Source organism: Lampetra planeri, chromosome 2, assembly GCF_965212315.1.
Source record: "Lampetra planeri chromosome 2, kcLamPlan1.2.h2, whole genome shotgun sequence".
NCBI lineage: Eukaryota > Metazoa > Chordata > Hyperoartia > Petromyzontiformes > Petromyzontidae > Lampetra > Lampetra planeri.
In genome coordinates, this window is record NC_136108.1 from 4043840 (window position 1) to 4061786 (window position 17947).

The 17947-nt window shown below is 45.8% G+C and overlaps 1 protein-coding gene across 1 annotated transcript in view; it reads right to left on the reverse strand.

Moving 5' to 3' along the window:
- Positions 1-15768, reverse strand: part of LOC144724997 (integrin beta-6-like) — a 56081-nt gene extending 40313 nt beyond the window's left edge. Inside the window, exons 1-5 of the mRNA XM_078604397.1 lie at positions 15483-15768; positions 15077-15146; positions 3785-3870; positions 2304-2508; positions 1073-1319 (exon numbers count right to left, since the gene is read on the reverse strand). Coding sequence (XP_078460523.1) covers positions 1073-1319; positions 2304-2508; positions 3785-3870; positions 15077-15146; positions 15483-15527 — 653 coding nt within the window. The 5' untranslated portion in view covers positions 15528-15768. The remainder of the gene's footprint in view (positions 1-1072; positions 1320-2303; positions 2509-3784; positions 3871-15076; positions 15147-15482) is intronic.
- Between the last annotated feature and the right edge of the window lie 2179 nt (positions 15769-17947).

Genomic DNA, 17947 nt, shown 5'->3' on the forward strand with positions numbered 1-17947 from the left:
GGTTCAAGGGGGGGTGCAAGGGTTGGAGGGTTCAAGGGGGGTGCAAGGGGTGGGGGGGGGTTCAAGGTCAAGGGGGTGCAAGGGGTGGGGGGTTCAAGGGGGGTGCAAGGGGTGGGGGGTTCAAGGGGGGTGCAAGGGGTGGAGGGTTCAAGGGGGGGGGGTGAAAGGGGTGGGGGGGTTCAAGGGGGGCGCAAGGGGTGGAGGGTTCAAGGGGGGGGGGTGAAAGGGGTGGGGGGTTCAAGCGGGGGGGGGGGGGGTGCGCCGCTACGCTGGCCGCTCGTCATTGTCCCGCAGGGAGAGGGCGCACCGACTCGCAGCACGAGAGTTCACACCGTCCGCTGTCCAAAGGCAGGCGAATTGCCTTCAACCGCTGCGGAGGCATGGGGGGGGGGGGGTCGAGCATCGTCTAGGAGGAAGGGCGCTCCCTCGGAACGGTAAGGGGAGCGACGTTCCATTGGGATTGCTGCGTGCCATGTCCTGAAGGATGGTGCGGGCAGACACGCGGTGGAGTGCTCGCCTTGTGTACGATTACTCGCGACCGAGGCCAGTAAACGTCTTGCCTGTTGACTATTAAAATTCGATCAGTTTGCCTTCAACCGCACAAGTATTCTTTTTACACGTGCTGTTGATATGTAAAGCATCACTTTTGCTACGTGCAGGGATGTATAATGCACGGTATTATTAATGCTTACTGTCTTGAAAAGAAAAGAAAAGGGAAAATTTGCTTGACAGACGTAACCCTCATCACTTGCCAATGACACAACGAAAATGCCAATTGTTTACCCAAAAAGCCTCACTGAGCCTTGAGACATTTTCAAAAAGATCCCGCATTGTGATGTTGGGTCAATACCATGAACGGATGATTGGCTTGTGGGAGGAAACTGCAGTAACGGGAGAAACACTACGTGGAGGAGGGGGGTGACACTCAACGTTGCCATATTTTGACCAACTCACAGCCCAACGCCTGCACACCCAGGAAGTTCGGTGGTCACCGATCCAAGCCCCATCGAACAACAGAGCAATCCTCCTATCAGATGGGGGGAGGGGGGGGGGGACAAAAACGTGGGCTTACGTGCAAGGGTTGGCCTGGTATATGGGCAGCGTCTTGATGTAGGGAGACAGAGGCTTATCCACGAAGGTGCCAAAGCCGATGCGGAAGTTGCGCGAAAGCTGCCCCATCTTGGTGGCGAGCGTGGTGCCCAGGCTCTTGATGTTCTGCAGGTCGTCGAACATGGAGGCCGACAGGTCCATGAGGTAGTAGAGGTCCACGGGGTAGCCCTCCAGCTGCTCCACCTCCACCTGGAAGGTCTCCCTGCTGCCTGCAAGCGCGCAGCCGGAGTACCAGCGGGGCAAACTCAAACGAGCGTTTCGCATGACTCCCCGATCTCCCCGGGGGTGTTTGGTCACGAGAACCGCGCAGCTTGGTCACGAGGGCAGCGTGCACGGACAGAGTACACGGGCAGAGTACACGGGCAGCGTGCCGCAGCGATGCTGCCAAGTAGCAGTTCTATTCCGGAAGGGTCCCGAGCAAATGTTTTGCATGTTATTGTTGTGTCCCGACAGAATTTTTCGGATGTCTAGGGGCCCACTCTAGGCAGGTGGCCTTAAACAGGCATACCTGGTCATGTGACCATCTTAACAAGGTAATATACACGTCAGTACCTCAATGTACCACACATATTGAAAGTGCAGTTAACCCTTTCCCGTTTTGCGACGTCTCAAAGTTGCAGGGTGGGGTCCCGCTCACCTCTGAATCTCGGAACGTGTAAGCGGCTCAGTGTTCATTTTATTTAGAGAGACGCACTGCCATTGTTTTTAAAGACATTGTTACTCACCGCAGAGAAATGTAGCGAAACAACTGCACTCTATGATAGCTGGCGCCAAACTGTGCCACACTTCCTCCCGCATGGCCTTGTGGGAGCCTCGATACTGATAATATTTTATTTTAGTTTTTATTCCGGTGTCGTTTTTATGACGTGCACGTACGTCATCGAAACGGGAAAGGGTTAACTTCATTTTTTAATATATGAATACCAAACAACAAGAAACGTTTTCCAACTTAATGTAGATAAAACAATCAAGCAAGTAGTTAGCCTGTTAATTGCCATATCATAGAAAAGGATTTTATTTCTATATTAACAAAAAAGTAAACACCACTTTTATAATCGAATTTCCAGCATAAACGAATACACAATGAGTTGATACAAGCAGTAAAACAACCTGGCAATACTTAGCATTAATTAAACGCAGACCATGAGAGAGAGAGGGAGAGAGGCTCACTCGCATATAATGGTGACACTCACCCGGCCGGAGACGTAGGGATATCTTCTGCGGAGACATCTGAATAATGGAAGATGAGCTGCCATCGACCTTTCCACTGATGGGATGGTTTTTAATGATATCCAGCTGGTTCATTGGGAACTCAATATACTTTTTGCTACAGCCCTTCTCCAAGAGGTTTGAGACTAAGTCACAGCGCTTGTCGTGATGCTCTCCCTCAGAAAAGTTCTGCAAAGAGAAATAAGGCACCTCAAAACGACAGAATGACCGTGTACCCAAACAGAGTGAAACACCTCTTATCCATGACCCGATTCATTGTCCATGGGCTCTAATTATTATTAATATGCCACGGTAGCAAGATATTAACTACCTCGCCTGGTATACAGGAGGTCGTGGGTTCAATCGCGACCCTGACCCCTATATATTTACAGTTTGCATGTTCTCCCCTTAGCCACGTGGATTTATTTACGGGTCCTCCGGTTTTTCCCTCCACGTTCAGAAACATGTGTTTAGAGTATTTGGCTGCGAGAAATTTTCCACATGATAAGCCACTTCATTGAGCTATGATTTGTGGCCAGGTCGCGTCTGAAAACCAGTTTTATAGTTCAGTGGGCCTTACCTGCTCAAAATAAAAAGTTAAGTTTAGTTTTATTGCACAAAGATTCCTTTCGACAAATTCATCTGATTATTATGCCTTTATCTGCGGGTTAAAGGTGCAGCTCTACGATTACCGTAATCTCTCACACCACTGCTAGCGGAAAGGCCTCCACTAGAAGGCGCTATAGAGAACCCCTCTTCAGGGTATTTGACCTGCTCCTCCACGACGCTCGTTAGACCTCTATGAAGAGGTGGACACAAGCGCGCTTTCCACACCGCAGGCGATCTGGCGACTAATTAACTGCGGTTGTACCCATTACACACTTCTGCGTGGACAGAGGTGGGCTGACTTAAGAAACTTGATCGTTGTTTAAACTGCCACACCGGTAGATTGAATCGAATAGGTGACACCATGGCCGCATCCAGCTGTGTGGGCAATAAGAGTTATTTTGGTGGATATGCAGAGATAATAGGACCCACGAATATATGCGGTGCCCCCACATCATTGTAGATCAGAGGTTTTCTGTACTTATTGTATTCGGATATGTCTAAATATCAAATCACCACGCGGTAACGTATCACAAGTCCCAATTAGACTGCTGTTAAAATGAATGCGTATTGATTGGCAGTTTTTTTTTTTACACACACACGTAACTAAATACAACTCGTGGCAGACGTGCATCCGAATTTTGTAAAAATCGAGCTCTCAGTACAATGAACAGAGCGCTGCCTAATGGGCAGGGATTCAAACTCCGCGGCGACTTTTTGAAGAGCTGTAAATCCGTTGGATTTGAATGAACAGAAAAAAAGAGCCTTGGCCACGCCACAATGCAAGCCGAAGCGGGCGTGCTTCTGCAGCCCGATCGACGTTTCCATGGAATCGCAAAGGCCAAAGTACACTCCATACCTCTTGGCTGCACCAGCCACAGAAGGGACCGAGGAGGAGGCACTCGGCACACGTACTTGCGCCTCCCGATGAGCACAAATTTGTTCCTGGGGACATAACAACAAAAAACGCACGGGATACAGATGTGCGCGTGTGCGATACCTTGAGCTTCTTTGGCGCCGTACGTAGCCAACCGTGTGCTAATCGGAGGGGCGAAGCCCAAGCTGAGACGGTGCGTGAGCTAAGGCTGCCTAGCTCTTGCTCAAGGGAGGCCTGTGTGAGTGTGTCGCACGAGGGTATAACCCAGAGGTGTGGACTCGAGTCATGTGACTTGGACTCGAGTCAGACTCGAGTCATGAATTTGATGACTTGCGACTCGACTTGGACTTGCATAACAATGACTTTGTCCCACTTATGAGATGTGGACTCGAGTCATGTGACTTGGACTCGAGTCAGACTCGAGTCATGAATTTGATGACTTGCGACTCGACTTGGACTTGCATAACAATGACTTTGTCCCACCTCTGGTATAACCCCAAGGTTTTTACTTGTAATCAGAATACAGGCGGCATTGTTTTGGACGAACACCCTGAGCGTTGTGTCCCTTTTTCTGAACTTTGCTTATGTGGTCTTTCTTTTGATTTGACATTCGCATATATTTGAATGCGCAAAGAAATATGTTTATAAACAGCATTGTTAATATTAAATGGCAAGGTATGCATTCACTTAATAATGCGAGTTCCAATATGGCTTGACTTAAAATGTTCGCGTGTAGAGATTACTTTCACAGGGAGAATTGAAAATGTTGTGAAGTTACAAAAGCAAATGGTATTTTAGTCACTCAGAAGAAGAACCACAATGTAAATAATTAAACTATAAAGCAACGACAAAATTGTTCACATATTATTTTGTGAATACAGACTAACATTGCCGCGTGTGCTCAAACTTAACTTTCTTACTTTTTTGTTCAAATGGTTAAACATTAACCCTATCACAACACAACATCCTTAGCATGGAAGTTTATGAACACCATTACTGGGTGTGTTCTTAAATCCACATTTCCACATACCAACCCAAAGGTCAACTTGAGGCTTGAACACAAATCAAAAGCAATACCATGGTATAGATGAGAACATCTTGGTCGTGACATAGACATACATCACCAAAGATACATTTATTTAGACAGCATGTTGACTTTTGATTGACTTTGTGCCCTAGTGGTGATTTTAATGGGAAAAAAGATTACCTTAAAATATTTGTTTTAAAAATCTACACCATTAGAAATGTAATATTCTTGTCTGAGAGTGTCATTAAACCACAGCGCTTGAGTAATTATTGTCATAAGGAGTCATGTAAGAGCTCATTCTAACTGGAAGGACCAAGAGACATATGGTATGTACAACTTATGCCCTTTGACACAGCTCAAGAAATTATGACCGAACATTTTTCCCCACGCTAATCTTACGGGGTGTTATACATTTCTAAACATTCTTCCCGTTTCTTTCATTTTTGTTCGTTGACAGTTGGGAATAGTTTTTTTTAAATGAAGAAGAAATTCAAAAGTGACGTCACATGGTGTGTTTTGTTGTTGGCAATGTACGTGTGTGTGTGTTTGAATAAAATAATGAAGTGGATCTGGGAATGTAGCGGAAGGTGTGGGAGACTGTGGGAGACTGAGTCAAAGGCTGCTGTGTGTTTGCCTCTTTATAAACCGGTGGCGAAGAATAGTTGGTTCAAGTTCAAGTTCAAGTTCATTTATTAGGTATAGCCCTGTGAGCCATTCAGCTCTTGAATCGGGTGCAACCGCAACAAACAAAAAACAAAAACATGAACAAAAAAACATCTTAAAGTGAATATGTGACTAAGTGCAAACAGAAAATCCAAGAAAAGACAGCAAAATATTGCAGAAAAAACACCGTACACCAACGCTGGTGGTGGTTGTCTTCGCCCCCACAGAAGAGGTTGCAATATTTGCCTGCAGCATCATGGGCTGGTAATTACAAACATGCTTTTCCATCGCTGGTAGATCCACACAGCATCAACGGTGCATGCCAAGAAAGTAACTTGTCCACTCTCATTGTTTACACCTGGGAATCTTCCTGTTCTTCTTTTCTTGTCGTATGGCTGATGTAGATGCAGAGCAACAACTACAATTTCACATTCAGGTGGTCAAGCCAGATAACCGTGTCAGGAACAGCGGAGTGCATCGCTGTGATGTCTCCTTCGTATTTGTGGATCGGGCGTTGTGTCGTTATATGTTGTACGGTCTGTTCCATTTGTGCATCAGGTATCCGCATCTGCCATGGTTTGTGCAGTGCATGCAATCTATGGTGGACCATGAGCTTTGTGGAAGATCAAAACCAGAGATCTTCTGCAATTGGGTCTTTCACAAGGTGTCTGTTTGTGAGTTCGTTTGAACTCCGTTCATCTTTCCGAGCGTCATCGTTTTGAATTCCATTCATCTGAAAATGAGGAGGCTTAATTCAACCATTTTTTTCAGAGATCCATTCAGTTAAGTGGTGGCCGCAGATTGCTGACATGATGGAAATTGCCTCAGTGGCCCGAAATCATGCAGCTCTCTTTCATGCCATCAAAACCGTCCCTTGCAGTCCCACCCTCATTGCCATCCTCATGGGAACTCCCCAGGATTATGTCTGCAAAATTTGAGGAGCATTCTGTGTGTGGTCTCGAGAAAGGGAGAGAAGGGAGAGCCCTTCTCAGCCCAAACGGCATCCGTTGGACAAAGGGGGATGTGACGCTGATGAAGAGGTTGTGGGGCTTCTGAGCCACTGGCTGAGGTGCCCTTTGTTGATGGGTAATAAAGAGTGCTGCTGAGCATTAGGTCTGGGTAGGGCATCAGACAGGGATGACCTACCCAATAAACTGGGTGGTGATCGTGTGCAGGCTGATTTTTCATAGCAACATTACAATTTCTTTAACCGCATGAAGAGTTCCACAGGATTAGAACGATGCGATAATGGCTTGCCTTTATAACAAGCGGGACCATTTTAATTGTAACACTTACTTCAGACATTTCCATCCTCAACATGCTGGAAATGGTCCTGAAAATTAATATTCAAAATCATCACATATTGGGTCAGAGGGGAACGCAGGTAGTTCATATGCCAATCACCTCTGTTCACCTGTAATAACTGGGTCTGTCCCACGCACCTAAGCTGGCACAAAGGCTGTCGTGATTTTATCGCCATTTATTGCCAGTTGCTATTGTTTGTGTGTGTGTGTGTTTTTACATGTGGTGTTTGTGTGTGTGTGTGGCCACCCACCCCCTCGTGTGCCGTTCCGGCCTTCAAAGGTGCTCGCTAACAGCACTTGCCCCAACAGTCCGTTAAGGCTATAAAGGGGATCTTTGTCTTTTTCTGTTTCTCCACATTACTTATGCTGCCCCCACCTATGATAAGGGATAGATTAATAGAGTTTCGGGATGGATTACATTTCACGTGCATTTTCCAGATTTTACACAAAGTACATTTTTTATTATCAAGTGAATAAGTTTATCTGTATTTTTATTTTTACATTTGCTGACGCTGACTGTATCTTTTACATGTTGTGACTGCAGTACACATTTTGGATAGAGTACAGTAGTTTAGCATTACTAGGCGGCTGGGCACGCACGAATGACGTCGTCGCATTTTTACCATCATCATAAACAAGTCTCTGCAGATCCCTGCACGGGTGGCCGTTTTAAACCCTATTCCGCAGACAGACCGGAGGGCAAAAAAAGAGGCTTCGGTTAGGTAACAATGCGTCTGAGTATATTTCAGAGAATGATTATACGCCGCGCCAGGTGCGCGAGACCAAACTTGCATGGGAGCCCACAGAGCCCTTTGACGGTTCCTCACTCACTGCTGGCCATGGTGATGAAGAGACCGAGAGCGGATGGATACCTTCGGTTGTTTGTTTCACTGCAAGACTCCAAGCCATGCCGCTGATGTCACATGCATAATGAAAATGACCGACCGTGCTCCTTTGGCTCTGCTTGGGACGCAAACTTCTGATTCTGCTTGGCCTCGTATTTGTGAGGCCGAAGTTACACAATTTGGTTCTGGCTCAGCTTGGCAAATAGCCAGTGGAAAACCACCGTAACGATGAGGGCCCTGCAATGGCACAGCTCAGATGTGCCAGTAGAAATGAATATGAGAACCCCTGGCATAATCCAGCAGTCAAAAATGCCTATTGCTAATGGGATCATGGAACCACACATGCAGAGCAAGGACAAAGTGGAGGCAGCAGCCCCCTCACTGCCCTCGCACCGCCCAATTGAGATTTTAAATGTGCTGTTTATCGCTCTAAGAGAGAGAAAATAAAGAAGTGGAGGCTCCCCTTTACCATTCAATCTCGAAGACGACCACTTTCCCCCACTCCTGCCTCCCAAGTGGAATTCTCTGAGTACAATACTGCATCGTTAGCATTCATAAGTGAGTTTTGGCCATCGGACTCAAGGGCATATAGGTGGGGCCCCAGACAGGCCTGATGAGAAGGGAGGGGGGCGTTGGTACAATTGTACCGGATCTCCAAACTACTATTTTAAAAACATTAAACTAGTTTTTACTATGTTTTATTTCACCAGGTAAGGCTACTTAGCTCTTTTTCAGAAGCGACCTGGCCACAGATGATAGCTCAATGAAGTGACTTATCATGTGGAAATGTATAGCAGCCAAATACTCTATGCATTTTTCTAAACGTGGAGGGAATAACCAGAAGACCCGGAGAAAAATCCACGTGACCACGGGGAGAACATCCAAACTCCAAATATACAACAGGTGTCAGGGTCGGGATGGAACCCACGAACTCCTGGATAATAGGTGAGGTAGTTAACATCTCGCCACCGGGGCACCTTAAAATTGGGGCCTGCAAGCACAAGAAGGCCCCCAAAATGTACAATATATATACAAGAAAGGCAATGGGGGGGCCCCCCCAGTCAACATTAAGTATTGGGGCCCCAAAAAACTGTCTCAAAATGCCTGGCCACAGATTCAGTCCAGGCTTGATTCCAGGACAGGGTCACCTTAACTTAGGTTATTACATTTATAAATTTAACAATACATAGCAATGAAAAAAATCCCTCTACAATATACAAAAAAAGAGTTGGCTTAATTGCTGCCACTAATATTGAAACTAAAGTACTCTACTGTACATTCCTGTTTAGGTAGGGTTTTGTAACAGTGGCTATTATGGTTACAAAGTCATTGAAGCTGTAAAGAACACTTGAACACATCTGCCTTGAAAGGGAACTGCAAAGTACAGGTTTTATTATCAAGAGGAACATCCTTCCCAGACTGCCTTTATAAATTCAGTCACCTGTCATTTTGGAAATAATGCATTGCAGTTTTGAAGAAACTTGTCTTTTATCAGAACCTTCATTCTACGATGCTATAGTTTATCCACTCTGGGCAGTTATACGATGGTTATGACCGTTTTATCAGCACCAGGAAATTTGGGCTATGCTTCCATGCATCACGTGGTCTGATCCTTCACGAACACTCACTACCCTTTTATCAAAAAGCGAATTGTCCCCTCACAAAAAAAGTGCTAGAACCTTGAGTTCACAGGTCGGTTTTTTTGGTCACCCTCCAATCCATGCGCAGACTCTGCAATCTGGCAATAAACGTGGCCGGCATGCTTCGTGAGAAAACAGGTTCGAGAAGGATTACCTTGAGATGGAAACTATGCTCTCGTGCAGAAGTTCATATAACTCTTAAAACCAGGTCACGCAATCTGCTGCGAGAAAACTCAACTGTCTGCAGCAGCACATTTAAATGCACTCTTCAGCAGTAAACAGTGCAACATTGTCAAGAAATTGTGCGTATCGCGTCCGAGTTAAAAAGTAGTAATAGAGATGGCAGGAGCAAAACGATCAGTGTTTTCATGGATGTGCATTACACGTTGTAACTTTTGCATATTTTAATCAGCACAGTATTATAAATGTATGTATCAAATATGTGACGGAAATATTTAATGTGTATAATATTGTGTGACGGTCTACAAAAGAGCCCTGAAGAGACACGAGACGGGATTATATTTTCAATTGATCGTTGGTGTGACTAAGACGATCATTTCATTTCAAAATGCCCACGTGTCGCCCTTGCTGCCATAGACAGCAAGGGCCACATGGTAAAGCCCACTGAGCTACTATATTTCAGAAGTGACCTGGTCACAAATGATAGCTCAACGAAGTGGCTCATCATTTGGAAATTGATAGCAGCCAAATGCCGTGAACGCGTGTTTCTAAATGTGGAGGGGAAAAAAACGGAGAACCCGGAGAAAAAATCCACGCGGCCACGGGGAGACAGAGAACATGAAAACTCCAAATACGCAGGCAAACCAAGTGCAATTACAAAATGGTTCAATGATGCCATACATAACTGTACGCTCGGGTGTCCAAAACTCTCTTTTTCATCACCCACCAGGGAGGTTCTCTATTTTGTTTAACCAGTGTGTAACGCCTTGATTTGCATTTGAATGGAGTTGCTTTGGTGAATGCAGAAAGGCAGACCTTAGCAAAGCACAAAGAATACATCTTGGGCAGCACTGCCGTATTCATTGCAGTGGATTATGTTAATTCGTTGCTCAAAATAATCCTCGGCATCACCGTGGGGAATATAAATAAAAAGAAAACAAATAAGCAGAGAAGATGTGGAATGACACGTGGAGACGTTGTCCGCTTATTTGTTTCGTTAATTCATTGTTGTCGATCGATTTGTTTACTGTCTTCGTCGATTTCAGCCGAGCCCAGTGAACCACTCATCTCATACCACATTGAGCTGATGGAAATCATCCCTAGGTTGTTCTTGTCTACGTGACATTTCTTTCACGACTACAAATCACTGACATGTTCAGTGTTTCAAAGTTTAATAAGTCCTTGCGTGATCAAGTTAATGCATTTTCAAATTAAATGTAAAATAGAGTGTTCAATTTATATTATACTTGATTCCTTTTAAGAAAATCAGAATATTTTCTTAAATGTACCACTTCTATTTTTTTGCTCACTCAATCCGTGTTTTTAAAAGTCACTTAATAATATGGTAAAACAAAACTCTCAATACGCAGCACGACACTGGAGTGTAATGTTGTAAAAAGCTGCCATCATCATCATCATCACCACCACCACTTGCAGATAGTTAATACATAAATGTGGCTACTCATCAGACTTTGCCAAGAAGTTTGAGTTACACAGTAACTTCTTCATAAGGCATTTGTGAAGCAAAAACTGTGGTGGGCATCAGGTTCAATAATTTATTGCACTCCGTTATGTGCAACACATACGTTCATAACAATAATAATACACACGTAAATAATAGTACAGCGTGCTCCAGATGTCTTGTGACCCTCATTTAATTCTCTAAAACTTTTTTAAAAATTCCAGTAAGGTTTACTTAAAACATAAATAAATGAATAGCCAGCCGTTGCTAATGGGAGGTGCAAATTAATAAAACACCTTTAGTTTAAAATTAAACATACAGATACAGTAGTTATATTCTAAGGGCTTTAGTTTACACTTCGTCCACGAATATGCTACCACACTCAACCTAAGGTCGTTGCTTCTTTACATTTTGATCGATTCTCTTGAAGCATCTTGTACCAAAAGTTTTTTTTTAATACCACGAATGTCTCATCGTCTGAGTGTAATCAAACGGATTACTTGGCACATGTTGAGGCCCAAGGAAGATTATTCAAGATACGACATGAAACAACATTACGGTTAACATGTTATGACTATATCCTATCATACTGGATATTGTTTTTATTCACTGTACTGTATAAAATGAATGCATTTAATCTTTTCCAAGTTTCCAGATGATTGTCGGCCTGATAAAAACCCGATGGGTATTGTTATACAAACAGATATCTGAGTTAAAGTTTCATTTTTCTGACGCGCTAGAGAGTGGATTGCCTTCATTTTAGCCATACCGCTAAACCTAGATGCCCTTTGAGAATCATACTCTCTTCCACACTTTTACTCGAGAAAGACCCCTTGACTGTTTATTTATATCCCCTCACAGTGTGTAAACAAACTGGAATATTCGAATCCCCCACCTGGTCACAGGATGTTTCAATATCCCAGACACAGCAGATTGCATTCGCTTTTATCAGGATCTCATTGGGAGACTGTCACTCGTTTACAGTGGCGATATGTGAACTACCTCGCATCGTTTGCAGGAGGTCGTACGTTCGAACCCGACCCTGACGCCTGCTGTGTAATTGGTGTTTGCGTGTTCTCCCCGTGGTCGCGTGGATTTTTCTCTGGGCCCTCCGATTTTTCTCTCCACATTTAAAATCATCCGTTTAGAGTATTTGGCGGGTGTAAATTTGCACATGATAAGCCACTGTATTGAGCCATCATTTGTGGCCACATCCCTTCTGAAAAAGCGCTGTATTGCTCAAGTGGGCCTTACCTGGTAAAGTAATACAACTTTATTGTTGTATTGACACTTGCTGGTGTTCACCTCATTGCAATTTGACAATGCTTTACACAATGAAATGGAAAAAAAGCTGCTTCATGTATATCCAATTATGTATTTTACGACGTATTTTACTTACTCGATGTGACCCAAAAGTATATTATGAATAATGTTTTTTTTATTTCCTTACCTATACTGCACTGCATGTTAAGTTGTAACGAAATGGCGATGTTTTCAAATGTACTTTATTTAATCTTTAAACTAATTTCAGCCTGACTTCGATACAAACAAAAACTTTTATCGTAGATATATGTTTGGTCAAGACTTGTTTAAATGTTGTTGATGATTCCTTTATGAATCCTATTTTACCTGAAAGTTAATTTAAATAGTTTAATGTTATGATGTGTCTGTTATAACTACCCTACCGTACTAAACCATTCATGTTATGGCACGTGGGTTATTTTGAAATTAAATGATTTAACCATCAGTTTAAAGCACGATCTATCAAGCAACAAAACGTTGTATCATTGATTAAATATGCAGTACTTGAGTAAGTTTTAATTGAGTATATACTGTTGACATAGTATATAATCTATTTAAAAAGAAACAAACAATGTAGACGCTATCATCACACACGCCACAGCACACGTTCAGGAAATATCCTGTAATGATAAGTATATCTATCCGTTCTCCACACATCTTGCACAGGTAAAGTCACCGGTGGTGGTTCCCAGTTGTGCCATCATCGTATGACTCACGTTGTTTTCCACGAGGTTCAATCACCTTAGTAGTGTGTTTGCTAGGAAATCAAAGTTTTTCAGTTCTCATTTTTTTGTAAACTACCTTTGTGTTTTTTTTACTTTCATAACATTACCCCACAAGTCGCAACTAATACAATGTGTCATATTTTCGGGGTTTTTTTTCTACCAATTCTTGATGTGGAGGGAGGGGGGGATTTCCTGTTATCTGACAAAAGTATATATGTACAGTATAAAAAATATATCGTACCCAACCTTTTTGGGGAATCGCTAGTGATACCAATAAAAAGCCACCCACATCCCATGCCCAGACTAATCTTGAAACCCGACTGTAATGCACCGATCATATAATAAACACTTACGTGTTAAGATTGTCATTACTTCCGAACAAGCGTGGAGTGCATAGGTGTAAAGTCCTCCGTTTAAAGCACGAAATCACGAATGCCCCGGCTTAAACGATGTGGCACTGAGTCAACACGTGGGCAAGTTTCATCACTGCCACTCTGACACTGCTCACCGCACTCAACAAGGGACCTGCAGCTTTAAACATGTGTTGGACCGTGAGTGTAATGTAATCATGATTACAGTAATATTCTACAGCCTGTTGTCAATATACTGCTGATGGACTCACCGCACCACGTAAATGGGCGGGCGGGGTTACACGTTGGTTAGTGCAGGTTGGAAAAATGTGAGCTCTAGACGGGTTAAAACATGGTAATTAAGTAAAAAACTACATTTAGATTTAAAGCTTTCGTGACTGCAGGGATTCATATTATTGGTTCTTTCGGTAAAGTCACATAGAAGGGAAATAATAAAATAATAGATATAAAACATAATAAAGTTCTTATGACGGCTGCTTGCGTTGTGGCCGAAACGTCGTGAGAACTTTATTATGTTTTATTTTCATTATTTTATTATTTCCCTTCTACGTGACTTTACCGAAAGAACCAAGAATTTTTTTTTTACATATATTCTAACATTACACTACTATCCGACCGATAAGTGATTGATCGAAAGTTAAATGTGCACACGTGATATTGGGACGAATTGCTTCATCGACAATTTGAGACGAGCCATGACCATTCACTCGGTGTGTCGTTTAACTCTAAATCTGACCATGACATTGGACACTGACCCACTCTTGGGACAAAAAAGAAACGTCACACACTCTTTGGTGTGAATTTAAATATAAAAGGCTGCACTTTTGTTTGATTGTCCCCCCCCCCCACACAAGGCACCACGGCAGAGATTAATAGTGTATAGAGCTCGCAGGCATTGGTGTCACGTGGTGTGCGATTATGGAGAAGCGGTGTTGTAGTCTGACTGCTGAGAATTAGTTTAACACGTAGGAGGCTTGCGCGACAAATGTTATCCACAATATAGTTTTTTTTTCTTTTTTTGGGTGAGATCGCGTTCGTAGAAATGTGTCGTAAAAACCCGCAACCACCCGGCACAGCCCATTAGTAAGTAACACCGGTGTGTTGGAAAGTAAATTGTAGAAGTTGTGGGTTAACTCTCCAAAACACCGGAGTGCTGTACTAGTAACGAATTGGCATGTTTTGTTTACGTGGCAAACATTACTAATTGGCTGTGTTGGGTGGTGGCGGGTTTTAACGACACATTTATGTTTACGCGATTTAACCCAAACCTCTAATTATGCTGATAATTAGTTTTCGTACTTGTACCTTTCTGCCTGGGTCCCTTTGTTTGACAACAAAAATGCAGCTCGGGTTTTGATGTCACAAAACAAGACCTCACTCTTAAACTCTGTCGTGCTGATATGTCTTCGTTACGTAATACACGTTTAGAGAAATCGGTATGCTATGCACTAAAAAAGCATTGCATGCCCCACAGCAATACACGACACCGTAGATACAATTTACCCCAACGTTAAATGTTTGCGGCATAGCGCAACTACACAACATTTTGCAGGTGTGGGATGTCTCAGGGCAAGTTAAGAATTCTTTCTACCAACCCCAGAGCCGAAAGGTAATGTAACCGCATACCTGGGTGACAAGTGAGCTGTTTTATTTTGCTTTTCCACAAAGGGATTATTGTAACTCACGCACACACACAGCGAAATAGGACAACTTCAAGCGAAGATCTACATGCTCCGTAAATCAAACACACGGTACCTGAGATCGCTGAGATGATTCCAAACCAGAAGATGAGCGCACGCACCACTCCCGTCAACATATTGCGTGCCTGTGCGGGGCACGTTACACGCACACACACACACGTACACACACACGTACACACGCACACACACACGCGCAGGTGAAGTTAATGTTTTTGTTGGTCTCAAAAAGGCATCCAAGCAAGCCAAGGCACTGCTACTAACGACTGACAACGGGGGGAAAAAACACAAGCGATACAACTTATTGAAAGGAAAACAACAAAAACTATACATCCTCTTGAACAGGTACACAACCTTGAAACGAACTATACGGTCATTTTCGCAAGATAACAACGCAGACCCAACCGAGCATATTGAATTGGCTGAATAGTGCAGAACAAATGGTTGTTTCGAGCGGAACTTACATAAGAAGGCGTTTGTCGGGTAGATCGTGTGTATACGAGTCCCATCAGGCAGGTATGTGTCACAAGGCGCTGATCCCGTGCGTGCCACCGACTGATCTGTGCCTGGGGATGCGACGGAGAGAGAGGAAGAGGGTCGTCTGGGTGGGAGAGAGAGAGGGAGAGCGAGAGAGGCTGGCTCCCACCCCCCGCTGCGTCACCCAGGTGTAGGTGTGTCCACACTCTCAAGGTGTGTCCGGTCGATCCAAGGTTCGGCTGTCGAAGTCGCTCCCACCACCCAGCTGCCGGCGATCATCACCGCCGCGGGAACTCCACGCAAGCTCGGCGTTCCTTCCCTTCCCTCCTCTGATTTAGTTCGCCGCCGTGCTCGATGTTTTCACAGCCCTCAAAGGTGCTCGACGAGTAGGCGGTAGCGGTTGCGGGCGGGTTTTGTCGTTCTTTCTTTTATTTCTAACGGAAGAGACAAATGTGGGTCCCACGATTCTTATTTTTCTCTCCACCTGCCCGCTAGGGGAGCTGTTGAGTGTCCGACAGTTCACCAAACTCCGCTCCCATCCATCACCAACATCATCATCACCATCATCTCCACATCTCCTCCTCCATCATCATCATCACCACCACCACAGCATGTCCTCGCGCAACGCGGCAGCGGCGACGATGTCGTCCTCCTCTCTACGCGGACACCACCGGATGATGACGACGCCGCCGCTTCTGCGGCGCGATGCAACCACGTGCGGCGCGACACGCCGCGGTGCCGATTTGCGCATTGGTCAAACGCGCGCGGTGTGACCCGCACCAGCGAGACAAGAGGGACACACGCAGCGAAGGCGGAGCAGCAGCAGCAGGAGCAGGACAATGAAGCGATGGAAATCGTCGGCACGGACTGAAGACTACGGAGGTTAAATCGGCGGAGGTGGTGGTCGAGCCGGGCGTGCAGAGGGGGTGGTGGGGGGGGGGAGCACACACACACACACGCGCGAGCCCTGCCTCGGGCTAGGACGCCACGTGAATGGCAACGACGAGTGGCAACTTCCGTGTGGGAATGCGTGCGAGCCGTGGCGAGGTGGAGGGGGGGGGGCAGCAGAGTCGCCGATGTTGAGGCTCGCGGCTGCGGTCTGTTCAACTCCGCCCCCCCCCCGAGCGTGAGCGACGGAGAGCCCCCGCCACCCACCACAGCACCAACCATCGCTCGCGCGTGTGCCGGTTTGGGCCTCCCCTAGGTCGACTCAGCCTTGACGTAACACCGTGTGCGTGGCAGTGTGTGAACATCAGCGTTGGGGAGGCAAAGGCGGCCGGGGGGTGGTTGCTGGTCAAAGCCCGACTGCTACGTGTGTCCTGCCCGCCCTTAATAGGGGCTCACAAACAGTACTTTCCACAAACGTTAGTGTGTGTGAACCCCTACCACTAGAGTGTGTGTGAGCCCCTACCACTAGAGTGTGTGTGAGCACCTACCACTAGTGTGTGTGTGAACCCCTACCACTAGAGTGTGTGTGAGCCCCTACCACGAGTGTGTGAGTGTGTCCCTACCACGAGTGTGTGTGTGAGCACCTACCACTAGTGTGTGTGTGAACCCCTACCACTAGAGTGTGTGTGAGCCCCTACCACGAGTGTGTGTGTGAGCCCCTACCACTAGAGTGTGTGTGAGCACCTACCACTAGTGTGTGTGTGAGCCCCTACCACTAGAGTGTGTGTGAGCACCTACCACGAGTGTGTGTGTGAGCACCTATCACTAGTGTGTGTGTGAGCCCCTACCACGAGTGTGTGAGTGTGTCCCTACCACGAGTGTGTGTGTGAGCCCCTACCACGTGTGTGTGTGTGTGAGCCCCTACCACGAGTGTGTGTGTGAGCCCCTACCACGAGTGTGTGTGTGAGCCCCTACCACTAGTGTGTGAGTGTGTCCCTACCACGAGTGTGTGTGTGTGAGCCCCTACCACGAGTGTGTGTGTAAGCCCCTACCACGTGTGTGTGTGTGAGCCCCTACCACGAGTGTGTGTGTGAGCCCCTACCACGAATGTGTGTGTGAGCCCCTACCACGAGTGTGTGTGTGAGCCCCTACCACGAGTGTGTGTGTGAGCCCCTACCACGAGTGTGTGTGTGAGCCCCTACCACGAGTGTGTGTGTGTGTGTGAGCCCCTACCACGAGTGTGTGTGTGTGAGCCCCTACCACGAGTGTGTGTGTGTGAGCCCCCATCACTCGTCAGCGTGTGTGTCAGCCAGCCCCTACGGTAGGCGAGGCTGCGTTGGCTGGGTCATGTAGCCCGCATGCTCAGCCACCGCGTGCCCAAACAACTTCTGTTTGGCCGGATCGAGGCGGCTAACCTGGCACGACACGGGCTGGAGAAGAGATCGACTTCGCCGTACGGGAATTGCGTTAACATCGACCTCTGTCAGTCATCCCAGTCACTTAACCCATAGCACCTGGGTCTGTCAGTCTAATATCGGTGACGAATATCTGAACGGGTTCCGGG